Source organism: Gossypium hirsutum, chromosome A10, assembly GCF_007990345.1.
Source record: "Gossypium hirsutum isolate 1008001.06 chromosome A10, Gossypium_hirsutum_v2.1, whole genome shotgun sequence".
Taxonomy (NCBI): Eukaryota; Viridiplantae; Streptophyta; class Magnoliopsida; order Malvales; family Malvaceae; genus Gossypium; species Gossypium hirsutum.
In genome coordinates, this window is record NC_053433.1 from 101624728 (window position 1) to 101649801 (window position 25074).

Consider the following 25074-nt stretch of genomic DNA (forward strand, 5'->3'; position numbering starts at 1 on the left):
TATTACATTTAAAAACCCAAAACTTCAAACGTAAATAAAAGGATGTCCAGTTCACCAGAAGAAAATCAAACTTTCAGAACGGGTGGCCACTCCGAATTCCCTCCCAGCTCCAAGCCCACTATGGTTGGGGATTACCTGCGTGGATGAAAATAAAAGGGGTGAGTTTGGGGAAACTCAGTGTGTAAATTAACCCAACCATAGCCTATATCAGCTCAAACCACAGAAATTAGAATAAGTTGGCCTTAGCCCAGAACAGAATTCAGAATAAAGCCCATAGGCCCATAACAGAACGGAACAGATATTACATGTTTATGCAGAAACCCAACCCAGATTCATCCATAACACCCCTGTACCAGCCTTACACCATGTGGGGAGACTACTCGACCCACCCAACCGCTACACACCACAGAAATCGCAGCGAGGCTGCCAGATATTGTGACGAAGTCACCAGATACAGATATTGTGGCAGAGCCACCAGAACAGATATATGTGGCAGATCCACCAGATTAGATAATTGTGGCATAGCCACCAGGACAGATATATGTGGCAGAGCCACCAGATCAGATAATTTTGGCATAGCCACCAGGACGCTTCCTCCATAGTATAACCCAAGTCCCCATGCAACAGATATATAATCATGGCATACATCATACAGAATCAGATCGTCATGCTTTTCAGTCAAAAGTAACCCTAGGGGTATAATGGTAATTTTGCATACATAGGGGTATTCAAGTAATTTAACTATTCTTAAGGTTTTCATACATAACATAGCCATTTACGTACGATCAGAAACACTTACAGTGTTTTCTTACCAATTTGGGCCCGTTGGCCCATTATCCCGTTTTTGGCCCATTAAGCCTAAAAATATCGAAATGCACAGAATCGCATACTCTGCAGTCTTATCACTTTAATTTACCATATACATCAAACTTTTAATCTCATGAGCATTCACACACTCGCAAGATCTCAAAATATCAGATTTTTGGCATTTCGGCTTTTCGGCTTGTGCCGATCTAGTCTATAAGAGGGTGTTAGTTACACACCTGTTTGCGACGATATGCTGACGAGATCCACACACGAACCGCCTACAATTGGATTACTAACACGTTAATCTAACTATTCAAATACAAACTACGTATTAACCCCTTACAATATTCGGCCAACCACACCTACAGATCATAGTAAGCTTATAAGAAATCAATAAGCAACTCATTAACAAATTTTTGTCAATGTTTACCATATAATCATAATTTCACTGCAAGCTGTCTTCCTGAGCAACAGTCACTAAATCATTTATAACTGGAGCTACGAAACTCCAAATCAAGTGTCGTTAATTTTCCCTAAAAATAGACTCATATATCTTCTATCCATAAAATTTTCAGAATTTTTGGTTTGGCCAATCAATACCAGATTTTTCTTAAAGTTTTCCATGTTTCACTATTTGACTAATCTGACCACTCTTCATTACGAATCAAATTTCTCATTATACTGAATTCAAAATATGTTCTCGTTTATTCTATTTGAAACTAGACTCATTAATCTTTAATTACATAATTTATGCAGCTTCTAACTCATCTCCCACAATTTATGGTGATTTTCCAAAGTCACGTTACTGTTGCTGTCCCAAGCAGATTTATTACCAAATCACTCTTTCACACCTAACTTGCATGCTTGTTATTTAAACATGTATATCACCAATCAATCATCACATATCTATGATTTTACTTAAGTATAATCTCCATTTCATCATTTTAAAACACAACATGTTAGCCGATTTTTCCCCTTAGCATCTAAGGCACATGCATGCTCGTTTGTTTGGCTCAACTTCACCTATCTTTCATTTTTCATCAAAATAACATGAAACAACAACAATTTCCTTCATTTTAATTCATGACTAAATGCTCACAACACAACTAAAAACCAAAATATGCTTCAAGAGTTAAGGTAGAATCAAGAAGAACTCATGAACATCAAGATAGAAGCAAACTACCATGAAGTTACCTTCAATTTTCTTCCCCAAGTGACCGAACATTCAAGAGCTTTCTCGTCTCCTTTCTCTTCTCTAACTTTCGGCTATGATGAACAAAGATGGACAAAACTTTGTTCTTTTCACCCCTTTTTCTTTTAATAAAATTTCATATTTCATCCATTTAATTCTTTAATACAAAAGACATAAAATGCCCATCATGGAACATTTAACTAAACCATTATCATGGAACATTTACCTAACCCATTATCATGGAATATTTACCTAATCCATTATCATGGAACATTTACCTAACTCATTATCAATTTGTACCATGAATTATGGATATCAAGTGCTCATATTATCTACAACAACATGATGGCTGGCCACTTCATGTAAAATGGGAGGTTTGTCATGCAAATCCTCCTATTTTGCACTCCTATTTATTTGGCCACTTCAATTTAGCCTATAGCATTTTCAAACATTTTCACATAGGTCCTATTTCATAATTTCACCCTCTTTTTCTTATGGAACAAAAATTAACTAAAATTGCCGGTTTCTATCTTAAGCTTGGGCCTTCTAGAGGCCCACTAACATAATTAAACCTATGCCAACATTCACAGAATTCCCGAAAATTGGGGCGTTACAACTTGAATGTGTTTAGCTATGCTTAGCATATTTGAATTGATATGCAAATATTCATATGATGACTTTATTTGTATATGCCTTACTAAGCTTTTAAAGCTTACTTTGTGTGTTCTTTCCCTGTTTTATAGATTATCAAAGCTAACTCGGACTTGGGGATCGTCGGGAAACGTCATCACACTATCGATCAACTTGTTGGTTTTTGGATGCATTGTAAATATGGTATATGGCACGTATAGGCTAGTGAGTAGATGATATGTTTTAAGATATGATATAGCCATGAGATTTGGCTTGTTCTTGATGTAAATGTTGGTGTGCATTTGTCTATTTAAGTTGGCTTAATTTATGAGTTTGATAAGTGATATATGATGAATTTATGGCATTGTGTTTTGGCATGTTTTGTATAATTGTTGTGATGATTATAAGTTTGCTCAAATTAGCTAGTTGTCAATTGGTGTATTATTGTTTAGAAAATGGCATGTTGTGGATTGGCTTGTTGATGATGAATTGGTATGTTTTAAAGGGGAAATAGATGATAAGATTATGCATTTGGAAGTTAGGTGAAAAATGTTTGCTATGATATATTAATGTGCTATGCTTTGGATTATCATTTGAGTAGTGAAATGTTTGATTATAAAATGGCATGAATTGTAGATGAATTGGCATGTTTTGATGCCTATAAATGTATTGAAATGGTACCATTTTGACTGCTAGGTGTGTATGAGAAAAGGGTGGCAAATTGGCTTCGCAAATAGCCTATTTTTGTCCACACGGGTAGAGACACGGGCGTGTGTCTCAGCCGTGTGCGACACACGATCATGTTAGACGGCCATGCGTCCCCTGGGTAGCCCTTCGAATTAAGTCAGTATAGCTTACAGGTTTGGCACGGCCTAGACACATAGGCGTGTACTGGCCGTGTGTGACACACGGGCTGGCACATGGGCATGTGGTCGGCCGTGTGACCCAAGTCAGTAACCCCTCCAGATTTCCCACGGCCATGGCACACGGGCCCTCGGCCGTGTGGTGCAAGTCAGTATGTATGCCCTGTTTTCACATGATTTGTGACACGGGCATGTCTGGTGCCCGTGTGAAGCACACGGCCTATTCACATTGGTGTGTGACCCTTGAATGCATGAGAATTTTCTAAGTTTCCTAAAGTTTGCAAATCTTATCGGTTTAGTCCCGAACCTCTTTTAAGCATGTTTTAAGGTCTCGTAGAGCCTTATAAGAGACAATGTGAGTGTATAAAATGGATTTTGATTATGAATGTTTAAAGTATGTAATATTGATGTGATTTGATCGGTAATACCTCGTAACTATATTCTGGCAATGGATACGGGTTAGGAGTGTTACATTTATTAAAGAACCTCATGCATTTGATCTTGCAACATAATTTTCTACCTTAAACTTTAAATATGATTTTTTTCCTAATAATATTAAACTACTTGATTTTTGTAATTATGAAAAATTCTTGACTGGTTGTTGGAAATTCTTATGGATGACCATGCATATTCAAAAAAAGTTACAAGTTATTTTTTTACTTGAACACTCATGTTCCTAATATTTCTTTATCTAGTGTTGATGGTTTGTTTTTGAAGGAGAAATACTTGATTCATACTGATTTGGGATATCAAAATCATATCTTTGATATTCGAGATAGTTTTGGCGCACAAGAAAGCTTAGCTAAATATTTTATTCAATTTATTGTTATTTATTCTAATCCATTTTCTTTCTATGCAGCTAAAGATTCGTGGACGAATCTTCTAGGGAAGGGGGAATGATGCGAGTCTCAAGGCACAATTTCAGACCCATGAATGTGATGGACTCGCACTACCTCAGGGCCTAACAACAGTGTCAAAAGCTAAGCAAATCAAATCAGGATTCGATCAAAGACAAGATTCGAAGACGAATCTTTTTGAGGAAAGGGAGAATGATACACGCACAGATTGTAACAGCCTGTTTTTCAGTGGTGCCAGAAACAGTGGTTTTGGGGCCACTAAATTCAACAAGTAAGTTTGTAAATATTATTATTTAATATTTACGAGTCAAATGTGATTTTTAAAAAGGTTTTTTATTTGATAATTTATGTTATATAAGTGATTTATTAAGTTCAAGTGGTTTTAGAAAATGAGGTATCGGGACCTTGTTTTTATAAACCGAGCTGTAAATATTTTTATAAATATTTACGGAGTGTCATTAAGGTGGTATTAAAGTTTCGTTAAGAAATTTTAACGTTTCAATAGTTAATTAATTAAAAAGGACCAAATTAAAAAAAAAGTGTATTCCCGGGACTCCGTTCCCATAAATCAGATTCGTAAATATTTTTAATATGAACCAAGCTAGTTGTGTAGTTAATTAGGTTTTGGTTAAGTGAATTTGCATGAATTAAGAGTAATTAGGTATAAAGACTAAATTGTATATAAGGTAAAAGTTCAATTATAGATTAAAGAAAAATTAAAAGGACTAAAGAAGCAATTATGCCATTGGCATTAAATGAGGAGCCATAAGATTTAAAACATGTGTAAAATATATATTATAATAATATAATATTAAAACTTAAATGTTAAATATATATATTATATATTATATTATAATAATTAAATAAAAGAAATAGAAAAAGAAAGAGAGTAGAAACAAAATAGAAGGAAAGAAAAAAGAAAGAAAAGAGAAAGCAAGCTAGGGTTTTAAAGTTCAAAGCTCAATTGGTTAGTCAATTTAATCTCTTTTTCTTGTAATTTTTATGTTTTTGGAATTCCGATATTAAATACTATCCGACCCCTGTCAAAATATTAAAAATTTTTAAGCTTTTAGATGTTGTTAATGTTGAATAATTTTAGTACTAGGGACTAAATTGATAGATTTTCAAGTTAGAAATGAAAAAGGATTGAATTGTAGAATAAATTGTAAATTTTGAGTAATAGGGGCTAAATTGTAAAAATTTTGAAATTTAAGGATTTAAGTGAAATTAGAGAGTTAAGTCTAGTTTAAAGTGGAAATTGAATGAAAATATAGAATTGATTGCGAAGAAATAAAATTAGTCTCAGCTTAGGGACTAAGTTGAAATTTAGACAAATGTTGAGTAAAAATTGAAATATGCAATATGAAATTTAATTGTATTGTATTGATGAATTTTAATTGTTTTAATTCTGTAGCTAACATCATACCGGAATCCTCAACTAAAAAGGGGAAAGATAAAGTTGACAAGGAATAACTTAGAATTTATGGTTTGTATTTCTACAATCCGAATTTAGTTGTTAATTGTTATAATTCAATTTAATGTATATGATAAGTGTTGATGTGGGAATTATTGTGTTTTGCAATTGAAATGGATTGATTTGTTATATGATGAATTTACTGAATTTATATTGATTGAATTGAATTGGTATATATATTGTATATATACTGAATATATTGATTATTTGAATTGAAAAATATATTGGTTGTATTGGAAAAGTGAATCAGAACCCTATTAACTGTATCAAGCTGAGTCGGATATAGATGGCATGCCATAGGATTGGAAGAGTTTAGGGGTTTCTTCGACTTCGAGTCGATGAGACACTGAGTGTCAATTTACTACTTTGGATTAATTCGATGAGGCACTGGGTGCCAATTTACTTTGGTTGAGCCGATGAGACACTGGGTGTCAATTTATTACTTCGAATTATCTAATGAGGTACTGGGTACCAAACTGGTGTGTTTTGGTTGGATCCGTTTATCCGTCCGAGTCTGAGTCGTGTTAATAGGGGTAATTAAATGAAATAACACTATGATCGATGTTGGATGATATTATATATGAAATGAAAATGAGATTGTGAATTGAAATATGGATTGAGACACATAAATTGTGTATTCATGAATTGGACATGGTATGAACATTATTGTTGTTCAACTAAAATGTGTATTATCTTGTGAGAAGCTATTTTATGGAAAATAATGAGAATTGAGTGTGGTATAAAATGATGTATTCATGATTTGAGTATTGAATGGTTAATGCTATTGTATAAATAAATGTGAATTTTAAATATTCAATTGTGCTTAATATTTAATTGTGTCTATTATATTATTTTGTCTTTAAATATTTGGATTATAGAAATACCATTGAATTTTACTCAGCGTACAGTTTTCATTCCCATGCGCAGGTTAGGTACTTAAATTTGATTGCTAATTCAGTATCCAACAACGATCACGAACTCAAATGTGGTGATGTTTATCGTTTGTGTTGGCATGTACCTAGGGTGTCTAAATAATAGTTATTTTGTGGTTTCATTGTAAATGAGGTTATAAGTTTAATTTTGGTTGGTTTTATACATATTAATATGTATTTATTTTTTAAGCCATATTATGGCATGGTAAATTGAACTAAATCTAGATAGGTGCATGTGAATTTAATTGTATGTTTAAATGCTCATGAACTAGGTAAATTGATTTAGATTTGGTATATTTATAATTTGGATTAAAATGATGCTTTGATGACTTGTTTTGATGATATGAAATGTTTGAAATTTCTATCTATTTGATCTGTAAACTCCGGTAATGCTCCATAACCCGGTTCCACGAGGGATATGAGTTAGGGATGTTACACAAATAGGGTTAAAATTATTAAATTTCAATCACCAAAAATGCCAATTTTCAAGCTTGGGAAATCAACATATTTGTGACAAATTTTTGTATAGGATCCTAGCATTTTTGGGTTGAGATGTCCCCATAGCTCTTGAAGATCTATCTCTTAGCTTCGAAGCGCATTTTGAATCACTCGATTTTGAGTTCAAGAGCTCAAGATATTACCATTTTAGTAAAGATTGCACGAGCAGAATTTCTGAACGAGATTATGATGGGAATTACGAATTTTGGGCTTTTAATTTGAGTTTAAATCATATTGGGTTCGGGTTTTAGGCTTAATTTTTATTATATATGAGCCCAATATTGTATTTATTAGCTCTTATTATTTTATTCCATTTTTTTATAATTATTAAGTATTTTAAGTTATTTAGAAGTTCTATGTTAACAAGAAAGTTTAGTTTAAAACTACTTCTTGTTTAGATTAAATTAGAATTCTAGTATACTTAAGAGTTTTATTTAGATTTATTTAGTTTGTCTATATATAGACCTTTGCATTGAACACAATTCAGACAATTCATTATTATTCTATTTTTCCTTTAAGTTAATAAATTCTCTCTAGGCTTTTCCTTTCAAGAATTTCTCTTGAGTTTCTTTTAGAAGAGTTTTAACAATCTTTTTAGATTGTGGGGATCATCTTCAAACTTTTTCTTGCCAAGGTTTCTATCTTGGAGGGGAAATTAAAGCCGCTAGAAGGGGGTTATGGATTCTTCACGTCTCCAAGGCTTCTTAGGACTTCTATACACCACGTTCTATCTTTCCATTTATCTTCTTTATTCGCTTCCTTAATCTTTGATTTATTATTTTATTTTAGTTATTTATTTTAATTGTTTTATCTGACTTGGATTCAATTCTATTTCAAGTTGTGTCAAAATCTAAGTTTCTTTCTGAATGTCTAGAGCGCTAAGTCAAATCCGCGACTTTGATAAACTCTACGATCCGCTTTCGCATTCATCCTTCTCGTCCTTTATCAGCTTTGGACAAGTCGAAAGTCTAGCCTAAAGCACTTTTACATGTAGGGATGTCTAGTTGAGGCAAGGCCTTATAGGCCACATGAAAAGAAATTGGACTCCAAAATAGTGAGTAACTACTTTATTGGTTATTCTAAGTGATCTAGGGGCTATAATTTTTATGATCCCACAATTAGAAATAAATTTTAGATAGGAACTGCAACATTTTTTTAGGATGTTGAGTTTGGAGGGAGAAATAAGGTTAGAAACATTGTTTTTGAAGAGGAATTGGATTCTAACTCAGTTTTTGCTATCACTTTTGATGATGTTCAGGTTCTCATACCTATCATTGATCAAGAAGTGAATCCAAAACCTCAACAAGACAATGTTGAATAACTTCTTATTCAAGATGAGGTAATTTTTCCAAAAGAAAAAAACTCAACAACTTCAAGAACAAGTGACATTAAAGAGGTTCACAAGAGAGAGGAGAAATGCTACTTCAGATGGTTATGTTGTATTTCTTTATGATGGAAGATAATCCAATCGACTTTCATCAGGCCATAAAAAGTTCTAATTCTCAAAAATGGATTGATGTCATGTAAGAAGAGTATAAATCTATGCAACACAATAAAGTTTGAGAACTTATCTCATTACCTGAAGGTGCAAAAATAATTGGTTGTAAATGGATATTTAAAACTAAGAGATATGCAAATGGTAATGTGGAAAGGTATAAAACGTGTCTTGCGTCTAAAGGATATACTCAAAATGGTGCATTGATTTTATAGAGACTCTCTTCAGTTTCATCGAAAGACTTTTTTAGGATAATCATGACGCTTGTTTCTCATCTTGATCTTGAGTTACATCAAATGGATGTCAAGACCACGTTTCTCAATGGCAACATTGAAGAAATAATTTATATGGTGCAACCAGAAAACTTTGAGTCAGGAGACCCAAAGAATATGGTTTGCAAATTAACAAAATCTATCTATGGACTCAAACAAGCTTCCCGTCAATGGTCGCACAAGTTTCATCAAGTAATTGTCTCATTCAGTTTTGAAATGAATATTGTTAATGATTGTGTGTATCACAAATTTAGTGGGAGTAAGTACATATTCTTGGTTCTATATGTCTATAACATTTTGCTTGCCATTAATGATATAGGCTTATTGCACAAAACCAAGAGATTTTTATCAAGCATTTTGAGATGAAATATCTTAAGAACGCCTATTTTATTTTAGGAATTCATATACATCGAGACCAATCTCAAGGTATTCTTAGATTGTCACAAAAGAGCTATATCGATAAAGTACTCAAAAGGTTTAACATGCAATTTTGTAGACCAGATGGCACCCTTGTTGCTAAAGGAGACAAATTTAGTTTTACTCAATGCCCTAAAAGTAACCTTGAAATTTAGGAAATGCAAAAGATTCATTATGCATCAACTATTAAGAGTCTAATATATGCTCAAGTATATACGAGTTTGAATATTGCGTACATTGTTGGGATTTTAGACATATATTTAAGTTACCCTGGTATGGACCATTGGATAGCAACCAAGAGGGTTATGAGGCATCTTCAGAGAACAAAATATTACATGCTCACTTATAAGAGATTAGATCATTTGGAGGTCGTAAGGTATTCAGATTCAAATTTTGCTAGGTGCTAAGATAGTAGGAAATCTACATCAGACTATATTTACCTATTAACTAAATGAGCTATATCCTGGAAAAGTGTCAAATAGACACTTGTAGCTTCTCCCACTATGGAAGCAGAGTTTGTAGCATGCTATGAGGCATCAAACTATGGAATATGGTTGTAAAACTTTGTCACTAGGCTACACATGTTGGAGAAATGTAGAAAGACCACTCAAATTATTTTATGACAATAAGTCAGCGGTGTTGTATTCCAACAACAATAGGAGCTCATCTAAGTCAAAGTATATTGACATAAAGTTCCTAGTTATGAAAGAGAGAGTACAAAGAGGACAAATATCTATAGAGCACATTGGGACAAACTCCATGATAGCAGATCCGCTCACAAAAGCTTTCCCACCAAAGGTCTTTTATGAGCACACTACTCATATGGGTGCTAAATTATTTAAGGACATCATAGTTTAGTGGGAGTTTGTATTTTATTTTTTTATATTTGTTTTCAGGCATTTATATATTTGGTTAGTTTCTTATCAGAAATGAAATATTTAGTTTATTCACTCTGTTTGATACTGGCCTCACTTAAGTTTAAGGAGGACTAATTGGAAATAGGCATGTTTGGTTTACATTGTATGTTATTCCCATGCTACACATTCATACTTTATCTATGTCATTTGGTTATATTAATATACGTGATCAAGGATGAATTTAATTGTGATATATGTAACTAAATTTGATTGGTTCTATGTTAACAAAATTAATGGATGAGATTGTTCGGAATTCCTTTTGGATATGATAGTAAAGCTTTGAGCTCGTAAGGTTATATAATGACATTTAATTATAGAGTAATTAATATATATGTGTGGTCCAAGTTCGAGATTGTTAAAAAATATGAATATCACATATATAATAATAGTAATTACATATTATTATTTATTATCATAAAATATTAGCTCAAATTAAAAGTGATCTAATTTGGTTAAGGTTTATTGGGCTTTAGTTATTAAATAAAGTATGAGCCAAATATGTGTAGATACTCTAGTAACTAATTTCTAATTGATGATAGGCTGATTAGAAATTAAGGTTAATGTGCAATAGTTATATATTAGGGTTATGGTCTCCAAATTACACATATGTAACTTTTCTACTATCTCATTTTTAGAAAAGAGAGAGTCACTTTCTCTAAGTTACTTGTGTGCTAATTGGAATATTAAAACTATAAGATCGAAGATTCTAATAAATCAATGAATTTAGGTACGCTTCTGTATTTAATATTGTTCTTGATTATTTTACATGATAAATCCTGATTTATTAAGTTTTGTAAAAAGAATTTTACAGTTCAAGAACAATTTTTGCATCCTCAATCCTCCTTTTGTTTCTTTTTCTTGAAATAAATTCATCAATGACCATATCCTAGTTTTGGAAGATTTTCCCTAATCGGGATGTTACTGCTGAACACCGTAGAAATCACCATTTTCTATAGGCATCACAACTGCAATCCTGAAAGAAGGAGGCGACAGTATTCTGGACTAAAGGGACTAGACTTGGAGAGATACTAGTTATGTTTGATAAACAAATTCAACGTAATTCTGAAATTTCATTTGATTATCTAGAAAACTTGATATGATGGAACTTGCTTTAAAAAAAATGAAAACAAACCAAAACAAAATGAAAATAGTTCAAAATTAGGCTCTATTTGTTTCAACGTAAAAACTTTCCCAAAAAATATTTTTAGCCTTTTCCAATGTTTGTTTCATGTAAAATAGGATGGTCAATGTAAAAGATTTTCAAGTCTAACGTAAAATGACCCCTTTATTCCTATAAAATGTCTTACTAATTTTTTTCCGTAAGACATTTTCCAAACTGATAAGGCTCTGTTCACTGTAACACCCCCATACTTGACCCAAATATCGAGTCAAAGCACCGGGATGTTTACATTCTCTACAATGCGTTTTTCTCCACGCATGAATCACATCAATTGAAGCATCTTCTTCCTTCTCAACAACCTATAGCAAAAAGGCCTTTTCATTTAATTTCTTCATCGTGAATCTCAAACTCCGCCAAATTCTTGTTTCCTCAGCACGGTCAAACTTTCCAATAGTAATCATTGAACTTTTGAAGTGCTCAACAAAATTACCTTTAGCAAACACCATCTAGTCTTTGCTGCTTGCATGCTAACCCACATATTAGAGAGTGATGATTCTTTATTATTTCCCTCACTAGAAGGATCTTCTATTGTTGTTAAACCTTGGGACATTAACACTAATCCAAAATTCAAGACGAACAACTGTTGTTGTTGTTTTTGTTACAAAATATGGAGATCACATATATATAATAATAGTAATTACATGTTATTATTTACTGTCATAAAAGATTAGCCCAAATTAGAAGTGATCTAATATGGCTAAGGTTTATTGGACTTTAATTATTAAATAAAGTATGAGCCAAATATGCGTAGATACACTAATAACTAATTTCTAATTGATGATGGGTTGATTAGAAATTAGGATTAATGTGCAAAAGTTATATATTAGAGTTATGGTCCTCAAATTACACATATGTAACTTTTCTAATATCCTATCTTTAGAAAAGAGAAAGTCACTTTCTCTGAATTACTTGTGCACTAATTTGAAAGATCAAAATCACAAATACCGAATATTCTAAGAAATTAATGGATTCCGGTACACTTTCGCATTTAATTTCGTTCTTGATTATTTTACATGACAGATCCTGATATATTAAGTTTTGTAAAATAATTTTAGGTTTCAAGAATAGTTTTTGCATCCTCAATCCTTCTTTTGTTTCTTTTTCTTGAAATAAATTCACCAATGACCATACCTTAGTTTTGGAAGATTTTCCCTATTAAAGATGTTACTGTCGAACACAGTAGAAATCACCATTTTCTATAGGCATCACAGTTGCAATCTTAGAAGGAGACAACAATGTTCTCGACTGAAGGGAATAGACTTGGAGAGATACTAGCTATGTTTGATAAACAAATTCAACGTAATTTTGAAATTTCATTTGCTAATCTAGAAAACTTGATAGGGTGAAACTTGATTTAAAAGAAGAACATGAAAACAAACCAAAATAAAATGAAAATAGCTTAAAATTAATAAAAATGTCTAATTTTACCCATTTTAACTTTTGTTGGGATTTGAGTTTTAGGTTTTTTCTCTAATTTTTTGGTTCAATTTATATGGTTGAACAATCAGGCCAGTTAATTTTTGGTTTACTTGATTGAACTAATTGGTCGGATGTAACTTTTTAAGTACATGACATAAATGCTAATTTACATGAAAAAAATCTCTTTTTTACATAAATACTGAATCCAAAAACTTTTCAATAAAAAAATGGCATATGATACGATCATGAAGGGGATTGTTTGAAATTTACTTTGATGGAGTTTTCGTGATTCTTTGGTGTGTTTCATTGTCGGGGCTTCGTGTTGTTGTTGGTTTTATTATTGAGAGGTGTGATTTCTTTGTGGTGTACGTTTTCTTTGTTCGTAGAAGTGATTCTTAAGTGTCGTTCAATGTTTTTCGTTTATGTTTGGCCTTATGGTCAGGTTTTCCTGTTTGAGTTTAATAAATTCCATCATTGGCTATCATGTACTTAGACATGCATTACCCAATGTATAAATTTATACTCTAATTCTATAACACTTATAATAAGGAAAATCTAGATATATGTGGAAAATGAAGTAGTAAAGGAGACATAACCCAGAAATGGCGGTTGAATTTCGGATGTGATGCCATCAAATCAGAGTTAATATCCACTTCATTGTAGCTATATAATATAGCTATGTTTGACAGATTAGAGAGAAGTAAAGTGGTTTTGAATCATATTGGGAGATAAAAGGGGGAACATTTTGCGACAAACTCGCAATTTCAAAGCCCACGAAGTATATGCCTTCATCACATTTTCAAAGCTTTTCTTTCTTTCCAACATGTGTCGTGCTTGAGATGGTGAATTTAATTGTGCTCACCATGGTTCTGCTTGATTTGATTTATAGGGAAATCTACATAAAACCACTTTTTCTTTTCTAATTTTCTAAACTAAAAATTTATTCAAATTACACTTGAGGTATTGTCTCCATAAAAAAAAAAAGAGAGAGATTTCAGACTTTTAAGTTCTGGTATTTCAGTTTGATGACTTGTTTTTATGAAAGTTCTTTTACATGCTTTTAGCGACTCTAAGCTAAGTTCTCCTGGTTTTAGTCATTCAATGATGTCAGTTGGCCTTTTTTTCGCTGTTATGTGAAGCAGGATGAAGCTATAAATTTTGAGGGTTCAAAATAAATTTATAAAATTTTAGTAGGTCAATATTTTAAAAATAATTGTTAAAATGATTTTAATTGAATTACTAATTGCCCCTCAAGATGGGTTGTTTGTAATGTGTTGTGTTTTTATTTTTGGGGATTGTTTTGATGTTGGAGTTTTTTTTATTTTCAGTTTTTATAAGATTTAGTGTTAGATCTGATTATGAGTTAAATCATTTATTCAAGTTCGAAGGTTCACTCAAAAAAGTAAGAGAGTTAAGGGAATAATGTAAACTTAAAAAATGAATTTGGACCAAAAAATAAAGCTTCGAGCGAGAATTTTTTGGCTCGGGCCTGACCCAATCTGAATCAACCTAAACTTTTTTCTATTGTTTTTTTGCTCTCATTTTACTATTATATTACTACTTTTTTATTGTTATTATTTGGATATTGTATAACTCCTATTTTATTGTTAATTTTGCAACTATTTTAGAATCATTTGCTTGTTAAATTGCAACTATCTTAATGTTATTGAAGTATAAAGATTTTTTTAATATATTTTTAATTTGATAAAAAATATTTATTTTAATATTTTTAGTATATTTTATATATTATATTTTTTAATTTTGTTTTTATATATAAAAAAACTTTGAATACGACCGAGCTGGGCTAAACTCAAGTTTAACTTTTTTAATCTGGTCCAGACTTAAGCAAAATCTTAAACTTAAAAAACAAGTCTAAAATTTTGCATTGTTCCGACGGAACCCATGATCAAGTGTACAAATATTGAAAATGATGTAAATGCGATTGTAATTTTATAAATGAAAATCAATTAAGACTTTCAATTCAATTCAACAAGTACACAAGTCCAATCGATTTCTATGGTGTGGCCTGTTACGAAAGGGTCTTTTTGTAAGAAACAGGAAAGCTGGAAATTCACTCTATTAGCAACTAGAGAGCAGTTGCAAAATATTGCAGGTAGGAATCAGTTGAATTAGTTATGATTCTGTTGCAATTAGTATTCGGTTACAATTTGTTACAGTGTGTTAAGCCTCCGTTGCTTTGTTATCTTAGTGTATAAATACAAAACTGATGTATTGATTTGAGACATGAATGAATTTCATCTTTCTCTCATTTTCTAATGCACTCTTGCCAGCTAGTATAAATCAAACTAAGATTCATGAATTGTGTGTTCAAGATATTGGTCTTTCTCACAACTGAACAAGCAGTGATGGTCGCTGTTTTGGCAGCTAAAACCAGATGAATTTGTCTGAAATGGAATGGTGCTAATCAATTACAAGCAAAAAGAATGCTTTTTATGGGATGTAATCTTTTTCGTCTCTACTTTTTGGATGCGAAATCTTGTTCCAATAATAACATATTTTTGGTAGCTGATTAATCATCAAAAAAAGAAAAGAAAATCAATTAGGTGTTCCCAGCACATGTATTGTTAGTGAGAGGAATGACATGGTTGAGGATGAAGGTTCATTATCAGATTTAATTCCCGAATCCAAAACAAGAAAATTGAGGTCCTTATAAGTAGATATCACAATATATAGTTTTAAGTTTCCACAGTTTTTAGAAAATCGGTTAGGATTTATCATGTTGCTTCTCTTGTTCGAGCAACAAAGGCTTGTACAAGAATATGACATAAGAAAACTCCATTAATTTAGGTAAGCTTGCTCTTTATTTCATGCAGATTGTATTACGCAGATTACACATCTTAACCAAGCAGCTACAGACCCAGAATTTCATATGCATATAGTTCATATAACTTAATACATACTGATTTTTTTAAGGAAACTTAACATGTTCGTATGCATATACGTATGCGTTTATGCTTTTAGGTTACTCTAACATGTTAATTTCCGGTTTTATTCTCAGGCAAACTGTATTGGGTAAAGCTCAAACCAAGCTGTAGAGCAACTAGCAAGATGATCACTTTCGCTGCTTGTGGGTGACTCGGGGGTGCGGAAGCGGATAAGGGAAAGGGCGGGTTTCGCTCATGTGTAACTGTGGTGACGGGTAAGCTTACTCTTGGAAGCGACCCGGTCTATATCAGAATCATCTTCTGCCGTTAGATCTATACCATCTTTAGCTCCGATATCCGCTTTTCGACCCAGCTGATGAATACTTGGCTCACGCTCCTTCTCCAGTCATTCGTTTACCATCCGCTTCCATGGTGGCCAAAAACAGCAAGATGGTGAAAAAACCATAAATAAAAATAACAACCGTATAAAGACTTTTAAAGTACTCATTTAAATAGACAAAATATTTTTTTTGCTGTTGGAATTATTCTTTTAAGAAAATTTAACGTTGTATTTTTATTGAAATAATTAATAATATTAACTATTTAGACTAATCAATTATATATTCATTATATTATGTCAAAAATTAAAGTATATAGATTAAATCTCAAATTTCAATATAATCTAGAGGTCAAAATTAAAATTTGACTATTATCTTATAATGTAAAAAAAATATTTAAAAAAATGGGAAGGCACGTGTCAATTTCAGACACTTTTAAATATAATGATTTAACCAAAAAGTTAATAATAATAATTATTTGAATTTATTAATAATAATGGGTGGGCGTTCAATCGAATCGAATAAAAAATTTCTAATTAATCGAATTGACGAATCATATTTTATTATCCTGACTTAATTTAAAATTTTCTCGAATCAAATCGAGTGAGATGAAATTCGAATCGAATCAAATATATTTATTCGAGTTAATTTTTTTTAAAAATGACTTTAGGTTCTTGTAACCATTACCTCCCACCGTAATCAAATTTGCCTATTATAATCAAATTTGTTATTAATTTCCATCCCCTCATAATTTATTTATTAATCTTTTATATATGGGTTAGCTTATTTGCTTGCTTAGTTGCTTCAATTATCTTCTAATTTTTGTCACTATATATTTTAAAATTAAAAAATATATTAAATGTAAAAAGTGTGATTTTTTAATAAAAAATTTTAACACAAATATTTTATGACATCATCAATAATTCAATTTTAACCTAAATTTATAAAGATTTAATATGATTAAACAATTTGATAATATAAATAGTACAAAATATGAAATTTAATTAAAAATATAAATAGTAAATATAAATAAAATTATTATTATTTAGGTTTAGAGATTTTGGTTAGAATGATTTTTTATTTGCGAGTAAAGGTAAGAAGTAAAAATTTATGAGAAAAATAAAAAGATTTGAGGGCTGAAAGAGTAAAATTTTAGAGGAAAAATAAATGGGCAGTAAAAATTTAGGAAGAAATAGGTTTAGGGTAGACAGGGGTGAGATGGAAATAGAGTAAAAATTTTAGAGAGTATAAATATTTGGAGTAAAAATATAAAATATTATAATTTAGTATTTAATTTATTTGAATAATTTGAGTTATTCAAATTCAAAAACTAAACTTGATTTGTTTAACTCAAAATTCGAAATTTTTTTTAATTTTTTCGAGTCGAATTGAATTTTGCTCACCCTTACATAACATTTATAAAAACTAAATTATGCTAAAATTAAAGTATATAAATTAAATCTCAAATTTAAACCTATTAAAAACAACAAAAACTGAAATTTAATATTTTAATAAAATAAAAATAAAATAATATATATATATGGGTGCGCAAGGTGTAAGGATTAGTTATATAAATTTCAAGGTTGTATTTGAAAGTTAAAATATGCTTTTATACATTTAGTAGATTTAGAATTTAAGTTTTCTATTTTTACTTTTTAAGAATATAGTCCTACTTGAGTTATTATCACTGTTAAAAAAAACAACTTAATAGTCTTGTAACAAAAAAATAAACATACTAACATCTTTCACCCTCTATAAATCCAGTTTGGTAATGAATTTAATAATAAACAGTCTTATCTTGTTTGACGAATGATCGGCAAGTACGTCTTTCACCCTCTATAAATCCAGTGGCATGTCATGACCCTCAAGTGAGAGAACCCCCGTCACTTAAACTTTTATCAGACCAAAAAATAAACATAACAACATCTAAATGCATAGACATGGAAGCTTAAATTTCAAAGAATCCTCATCACCATGTTTGTTCCAAATTTCAACAGCGTGCCTAACTACCAACTACCAAGTACCCAGAAATCTTAGATGTAGAACAAATTCGTATTTACAAATTGTAAAAGTCAGAATCAGTTTTTTATACCGTCTTTATATTGCTGCTATTGCTACAAATTAGGTAGGCTCTTAAACTAAACTGATATTTCCACTCATCAGTTCCTCTTGAAATGGCCTGTAACGCAAAATGCATAGATCTCCAGGCACCATTTGAAAGTGGTCATTCCTGCTAGATGAATGGTAATAGTTTTGTTAGCAAGTAAACTGGAAAGGAATGGCATTTACTAATTCTAAGAGCAGAAGCTATAAACAAGTGAGAATAGCGAATTGCCTGCTATCAAAGCTTGCAGATTGCCTGCTGCCATCAAGGTACAAAGGCCTTGTTGCTCTCTCGCATTTGGCAACAATAAATGTGTCTAGTTGTGGCTCTGGAACTGAAAATCATAGACATAAATCAATAATCAATTGGCAAATTGTAAACAAAATTGCAGTCAATGAGTGGACTTTGTTTTCAAATCAACCACAAGTTCCAAGTACTTGAACAGAAATCACTCAAGAAAAACAAACTAAAGCCTGTTAAGGTGTAAACCTAAAAAAGAACTAGTTACAAATTGCAATGTAATGACAGTAAACAAAATACATGCACATGAATTACTTTCTAGTTATGTCACTCAAACTCAAGTGTTTGTTTGACATGACTATATTTTTTTTTTCTTCTGATTTTTTCTATATATTTCAAAGATCATTTCCCCATCTGTACTGGACATGATACTTCAAGAAAATTTAAGGGTTGGAATAACATGGTTTACTGGCATAACCAAGGATTTCCTGTTCTTGTCATTCCAAGCACCACAAGCCATTAACTTCAAAGTACAGATGAAACCTGAACAGGAAAAGTGATGCCTTATCAAGAAAGTGTAAATGTTGGAGAAAAGATCATTTCAATTACCCATATCATCTTCTTCACTTATAATCGACTGCTTTAATACAGACTGATAATTATCAGGCAATTTTGACAGAACAGTTTCTTCAAGATGTTTCCCAATATCACGAATACACCTGAAACCATGAAATCAAATTTTAAAGATAACTTTTCGGATATATTAAGATGCTCATCTATACCCAGAATATGGAGTTTTAAACCAAGTTTGCCAAATAAACTTAATAAATATAATTCAACTCTCAGAGCCTTTTACCTTTCGGTAAACTTTTCCTCTTCTATTGAAAGCCGGTTCCTATAAGTATCCATTTTCCAGATATGAAACATGAATTTCTCAATCTGCACCAACATCATGACCCAGAAATTCAATGAGAAAATATAAGAGATTTCAGGCAGCAATTCATACAGAAATCAGTAAATGGCAGAACCAGAATGGTTCAATTGATCTCAAACTCCGTTCGAAGAATAGTATCATTTTTCAGCTTTCCCAGGAACAACACAAGCTGAAGATAAAACCAAAAGAAAACAGACAGGGAGAATTAGAAGTCCACCTTCTGCAGCCGAACCCGAAGATAAGATCTCAGCAAAAATTGAGCCCTATCCAGGTCCATCTGATACAGTGATGCAATGAGAGGATCATGACCACTTTCTGCAAAGTCGTCTACTGTTTCCTCCTGCAAATTTTTGCACCAATTCAGTCTCAAAGAAAAGGAATAATTTTTCGACAGGACTTCGATTTTTTTTTCATCGAGTTCAAAATCCGGAGAAATTTTGGGCACTAAAGCTGAAATTGCAACTATAGAGTTAAATTCTACCTATTGAGAAAATTGTAAACCTTAATTAATATGTTACAATAGGTTAACTTTCAATTTAATCTCAAAATCAGTTCCTACAAGTATTCAATTAAGATTAACTTCTCTCTTAAATATTAAAAAAAAATCCAGATCGAAAACGTTTCGACATTCCAGTAAATAACGTAAATAGAAGCAAACAAAAAAAAAATAGAAACGTATAATTGAGAATAATTATAGGTTAATCTTTATTTGTCAATGCAGAATTTCCCCAAAAACAAACAGAGAGAGAGGGTTATGTATGAGATTGAGAAATAGTACCATCAACTGGATCTGCTCTTTAGCTCTTTTAACCAGAGCTTCCTCGAAAGGAAGGATCTCAGGAGACGCTTTCTCATTACGCCATGCTCTCTTCAAGAGCTCCACATCGGTCGTCGAAATTAACGTCTCGTAATCATCGATCTGTTCCGCCGACCAGTCTCCGGCACCCGACGCCATTCTATCTCTCTTTTTCTAGGGTTCTGAATCGAATCTAAAATGACTACTTAACCAGAGAAATTTTCAATTTAGACGAAAAAATGCGACCGGAGTTGCCGCCAAAAGCAAAAGAAAAGGATCGAGTGTTTCCAAGACCAGCACATGACGCTTTTGTTCGTGAGTCTAACACCATTGGATTGCCTGGTTAAAAACGGACGGCTTTGATGGCGTCTTATCCACTCAAACGAATAGCCAAAGGGGAATCTCTCTCTTGATAAAGGCTATATCTATTAGATATATAATTATTAATTATTAATACCAATACGGGTATGGATAAACACAGGGATTGTAAAAAAGAAGGAATTGTTGCAAGTATGCTATGCCAAAACTTAAACCTTTCATCCACACGGGTTATTCAACAGGCACTGCCTTTTAGCAACAAAGCCTTAATTCAAGAGACATATGCTATCCATATCAATATAAGTATTGTTGATCAGAATTTCAATATTTCTGATGTGCAGGATCCATTATATGGCAAGCACAGAGCATACTTTATTGTAAACTCTTTATAAACTCATCTGAAACTTTCTAAGAAGAAGATGATTCAGAGAAAAGGAAAAACTTTAGAAAGCCATAAGTAGAAAAACACACTGGATTTTTATAAAACTTCTTTGTGGTTTTTACAATGAGAATACATCCTCCTTTTATAGCTGAAGGAGATGTAATACAACAAAATAATAAACAGTACTTTGGATAAGGATCAGTCATTAAAGCATAAAGTAAACAGTACATAAAGTAAAAACAGGACTGATATCAGACATTATTTGACATAAAGCAAAATACTTTAATTATTTAAAGCAAGATTCCGGACAAGTGGTTTTCAGCTGTTTACATTTGAATGGGGAAGCTGAGCACTATCCATGGAATCTTCACTGCAGCAGGTCATTTCTTCATCTTTTCCTTTTTCTTTTTCATCGTGTAATTCTATCTTAGCAAGACTGATTTGGCTGTATTGCCACGGGTAATCTTGAGACCATTCTGTGGGGTCAAGAATTCCTTCATGATATTCACGGAGAGTCTTTAGGACTGCTTCATGATAAGGTGTGTATGTCCTTGGCCAGGTGTCCCATGGTGCATCAATATCTGGAGGTGGCCATATCTCAAATGGAATAATCCTGTTGAGCTGGCAAAGAAACTTTTGTAATTCCCGATATTGAACATCATCTTTGAAGACTTCATTTTCAAGAGATTTATGGATCCATGAAGTAGGAAAGGAATTGAGCTGGGTTGCTTTTCCACATTTGACAAAGTATTGAGGCTTATGGAAGATTATAATCATATAACTTCCATAATTACCTTTTTTCTGATTGCAATGCTGCTCAATGATCTGGAGCCATTGTGGGAAAGGATGGAACCAACTAAGGAAAGTAAAGAAATTTTGGTGTTCTGGTTCAATGTTTCCTCTGATGGCTTTTTTCAAGTAGTAGAGAAGATCAGGGGTGTCGAACTGTATGGCAATATGGTAAAGATAAGTGAAATACCATAAGAACCATTTTAATTCATTTGGTTGTTCAACAAATTTAAACCTTATTGGGTGTATAAAAGGATAATCTGGATGAATTCCCCAAGGTTTAAGAATAAGTCCCCCAAAATTTTTGAAAACTTGAATCTAGTACTCAAACATCATGTCTCTAGCTTTCTGATGAAAACAATTTTTTTCTACAAGAGAAAAAACTTCTGAAGGGTATTCAGGGTGAAGATTGGGAGTGACAGTGTATGGGGTAGGAGAGGTTGATGATGAGGAATAGGGTCTGTACATCATGATTGATCTAGGCCAAAAAACTCTTTTATAGGCAAAGACTTCTGGATTTTCTTTCGGTCTGGAAAGTAGATCAGCGAGAACATTTTGTTTTCCTGGTATATGTCTAACATCAAAACTGAATTTAGAAAACCATTCTACCCATCTTAAGAGTTGTGGGTGAGGGACAGTTTTCTATTTGAATTTGAGCATTTTTGGGAATGAAGACATATCCATTTCTACTAGAAAATGATAACCCAGAAGATGGAATTTGAATTTTGCCATACCTTTTTTAACTGCAAGAATCTCCTTGAATGTGGAGTGGTAATGAATTTCTGCTTCTGAGAATCTTCCACTCTTGTATCCACAGAGTTGTCTTTTTCCATTTCTTTTTTCAAGCAAGATTGCTCCCCAGTATTTATCACTGGCATCTGTCTGTAAAATTCTCTCTCCATCTGAAGGGATTTGTAGTGGAGGTAAATCCTGGGTAATTTCCTTCAATCTTTGGAGAGCTTTTGTCTGAGAAGAAGACAATGGAGGAGGGTCTTTTTTGAGTAGCTTTTGCAGAGGATTAATATACTTAGAAACTTTAGGAATAAAATCTCTAAGATAGTTAACAATTCCAATGAATTGTTGGATCTGCTTAAAGGACGAATCTTTTGAAGGGAATTTGAGGATTTCTTGAGCAATGTGTGGTACTGGAGAGTATTTTCCATGAGAAATTGGATTTCTGATTTGTTGGTTTGCATCTTTCTTTCTGACAGCATTATCCCATATTTGAAAATAAGGGATTTGAATTCTTCAAAGAATTGTGCATGAGAATTTTCATCTTTGCTGTAGAGTAGGATGTCATCAATGAATACTAAAGCATTTTCCATCAAAGGATGGAAGATCTTTATCATCGCTTTCTGGAATAGAGATGGAGCAGTTTTTAGCCCAAACGGCATGACTTTCCACTGAAAATGTCCATTAGGAATACAAAATCCTGTTTTTGGTCTGTCATCAGGATAGATTCCTAATTGCCAAAAACCTGCCTTGAGGTCAAACTTGGAGAAAACTCTTGCTTTGGCTAAACTTGAGAAGAGTAGTTCTTTCTTTGGAAGAGGAAATTTGTCATCTTGAAGGAAATAATTAAGAGGCTGATAATTAATTACCAGTCTTAACTTTCCTCTGATATATTCAGATTTTTTGTTTACATAAAAAGCTTCACATGCCCATTGAGATTCAGAGGGTTCAATCAAATCTTGATGCTGTAATTCTTTACATTCTTCTTCTGCTAGCATCAGATGATCTGGACTTATTCCTTGGTGGCTGGCTTTTGTTGGGTTGATGTCTTCATTTTTCTTGAAAAGAAGTTTAATGAAGAAATCTGGGTTTTTCCACAAAGGATTTGGACATTTATTCAGGAATTCAGAATGAGATTCTATACAAGATCGAGCTTTTAATTCCTGGGTAGTGTGAAGAATTTTTTCAAATTGGATGACAAAGAGTTTTGGGATTCTGACAAAAGGATGGAAAAGATTTTTGAATCTTATTCCTTCAGGGAGTATTCTAAGATGCTGGGCTTTTTTGTAGAGATCAAAACCTACTACAATATCTTTTCCAGGGAGTTTTGATCCCAATGCTGTAGTTTTTATACAACAGCCTGGGAAGAATTGGATAGTAATTGGTTTGCTGATCACATGAGTAGCAAAAGTAATATCAGCAGCAGAATCAAAATACCTTATGTGAGGTTTCCACCATTCTGAAGGTAAAACGTCTAGGTTCATGATGGTTTCTGCTGCACCGGTATCTATGAAGGCAATTGCAGGAATAGGCTTACTATATTTATCTAAATATATCTTGACAGGTACATGAGGAACTGGGACTGTGTCGATGGTTCTGTCAACAGTCTGAGCTTTAGCTTGTATCATCTATATATCGAAATAATTCGATTCTGGTTCTGAGGAATCACAAGCAGGGATGGCACAAATCGTCTTATCTGATGGTTCATCTTCAATGGAGTAGACAGATTCAATATCATCATTTTCTTGAATCTTTACTCCTGATTGTCTTACTATTTGTGCAATCTTTTTGGCTTGTTTTTTGTTCTTTGGACAATTTCTTGAAAAATGTCCCTTCTGGTTACAGATGTAGTAACGGTCAGATTTTGTTGACTTTCTTTTCTTCTTAAGATATCTCCATCGAGGCCTTACTTTCTTCCTTCTTCTTGAAGTTGGAAAAGAAGAATGTTTTTTGAAGTGTTTCTTCTTCTTTGTACGGCAATCACATAGATGATCTTTTGGGCATTTGTATTTCAAATGGAAATCATCGCAGGCTCTATCAATTCTTTTGTCACCATGGAGATAATCTTTGAATATCATTCTTCTGTTGCAGATATCTTCTAGAGCAACAAAGACTTCTTGTTGAAGTTCTTCAACAGTAATTTGAAGAATATCTTTGTTCTGCGTCTGAAGGGCTTGATTAACTGCAACTTGGATTGGATTTGGAAGAGATGAAAAGATAACTGGCTTAAGATTTGGATTTAGTCCCAAAGCACAATATAGTTTGGTCATTATTTTGAAATGTTTCTCCAAATCTCTCTTGACATACGAGCAACGTTTTCTTTTGTAAAATTCCCTTCTTTTTAATCTCAGCAAATCTTGAGGGTTTCCCACAAAATGTTGATGTATGATTTTGATTGGCTGGGCCAGATCTTAAAGAACTAGAAACTGCATCTGATCATGTTGATTAATGGAATTCCACAAATCTCTTAACATTCCTGTAAATCTGGAGACAAATTCCATAAGAATGTTGTAATTGTTGTCTTCAGTAAGTTTGGGAGTTTCTAACCAAGAATGAAATTCTTGAATTCTTTCTGGCCATTTTGCTAGTGGCAAATCGTCTAT

General features: G+C 32.5%; 1 protein-coding gene across 2 annotated transcripts; it reads right to left on the bottom strand.

Moving 5' to 3' along the window:
• Positions 1-18107: 18107 nt before the first annotated feature.
• On the bottom strand, positions 18108-20563 carry LOC107896602 (DNA replication complex GINS protein SLD5). Of its 2 annotated transcripts, none has more exons than XM_016821805.2 (6): positions 20233-20563; positions 19672-19794; positions 19377-19459; positions 19130-19239; positions 18512-18614; positions 18108-18406 (listed from the first exon to the last, which is right to left on the bottom strand). In XM_016821805.2, the coding sequence occupies exons 1-6, from the start codon at positions 20407-20409 to the stop codon at positions 18310-18312; spliced, it is 693 nt and encodes a 230-aa protein (XP_016677294.1). In that variant the 5' UTR covers positions 20410-20563; the 3' UTR covers positions 18108-18309. The 2 variants fall into 2 exon arrangements, with proteins under 2 accessions (XP_016677294.1, XP_016677293.1); XM_016821804.2 differs by having other exon boundaries at positions 18108-18409; positions 20233-20524.
• Between the last annotated feature and the right edge of the window lie 4511 nt (positions 20564-25074).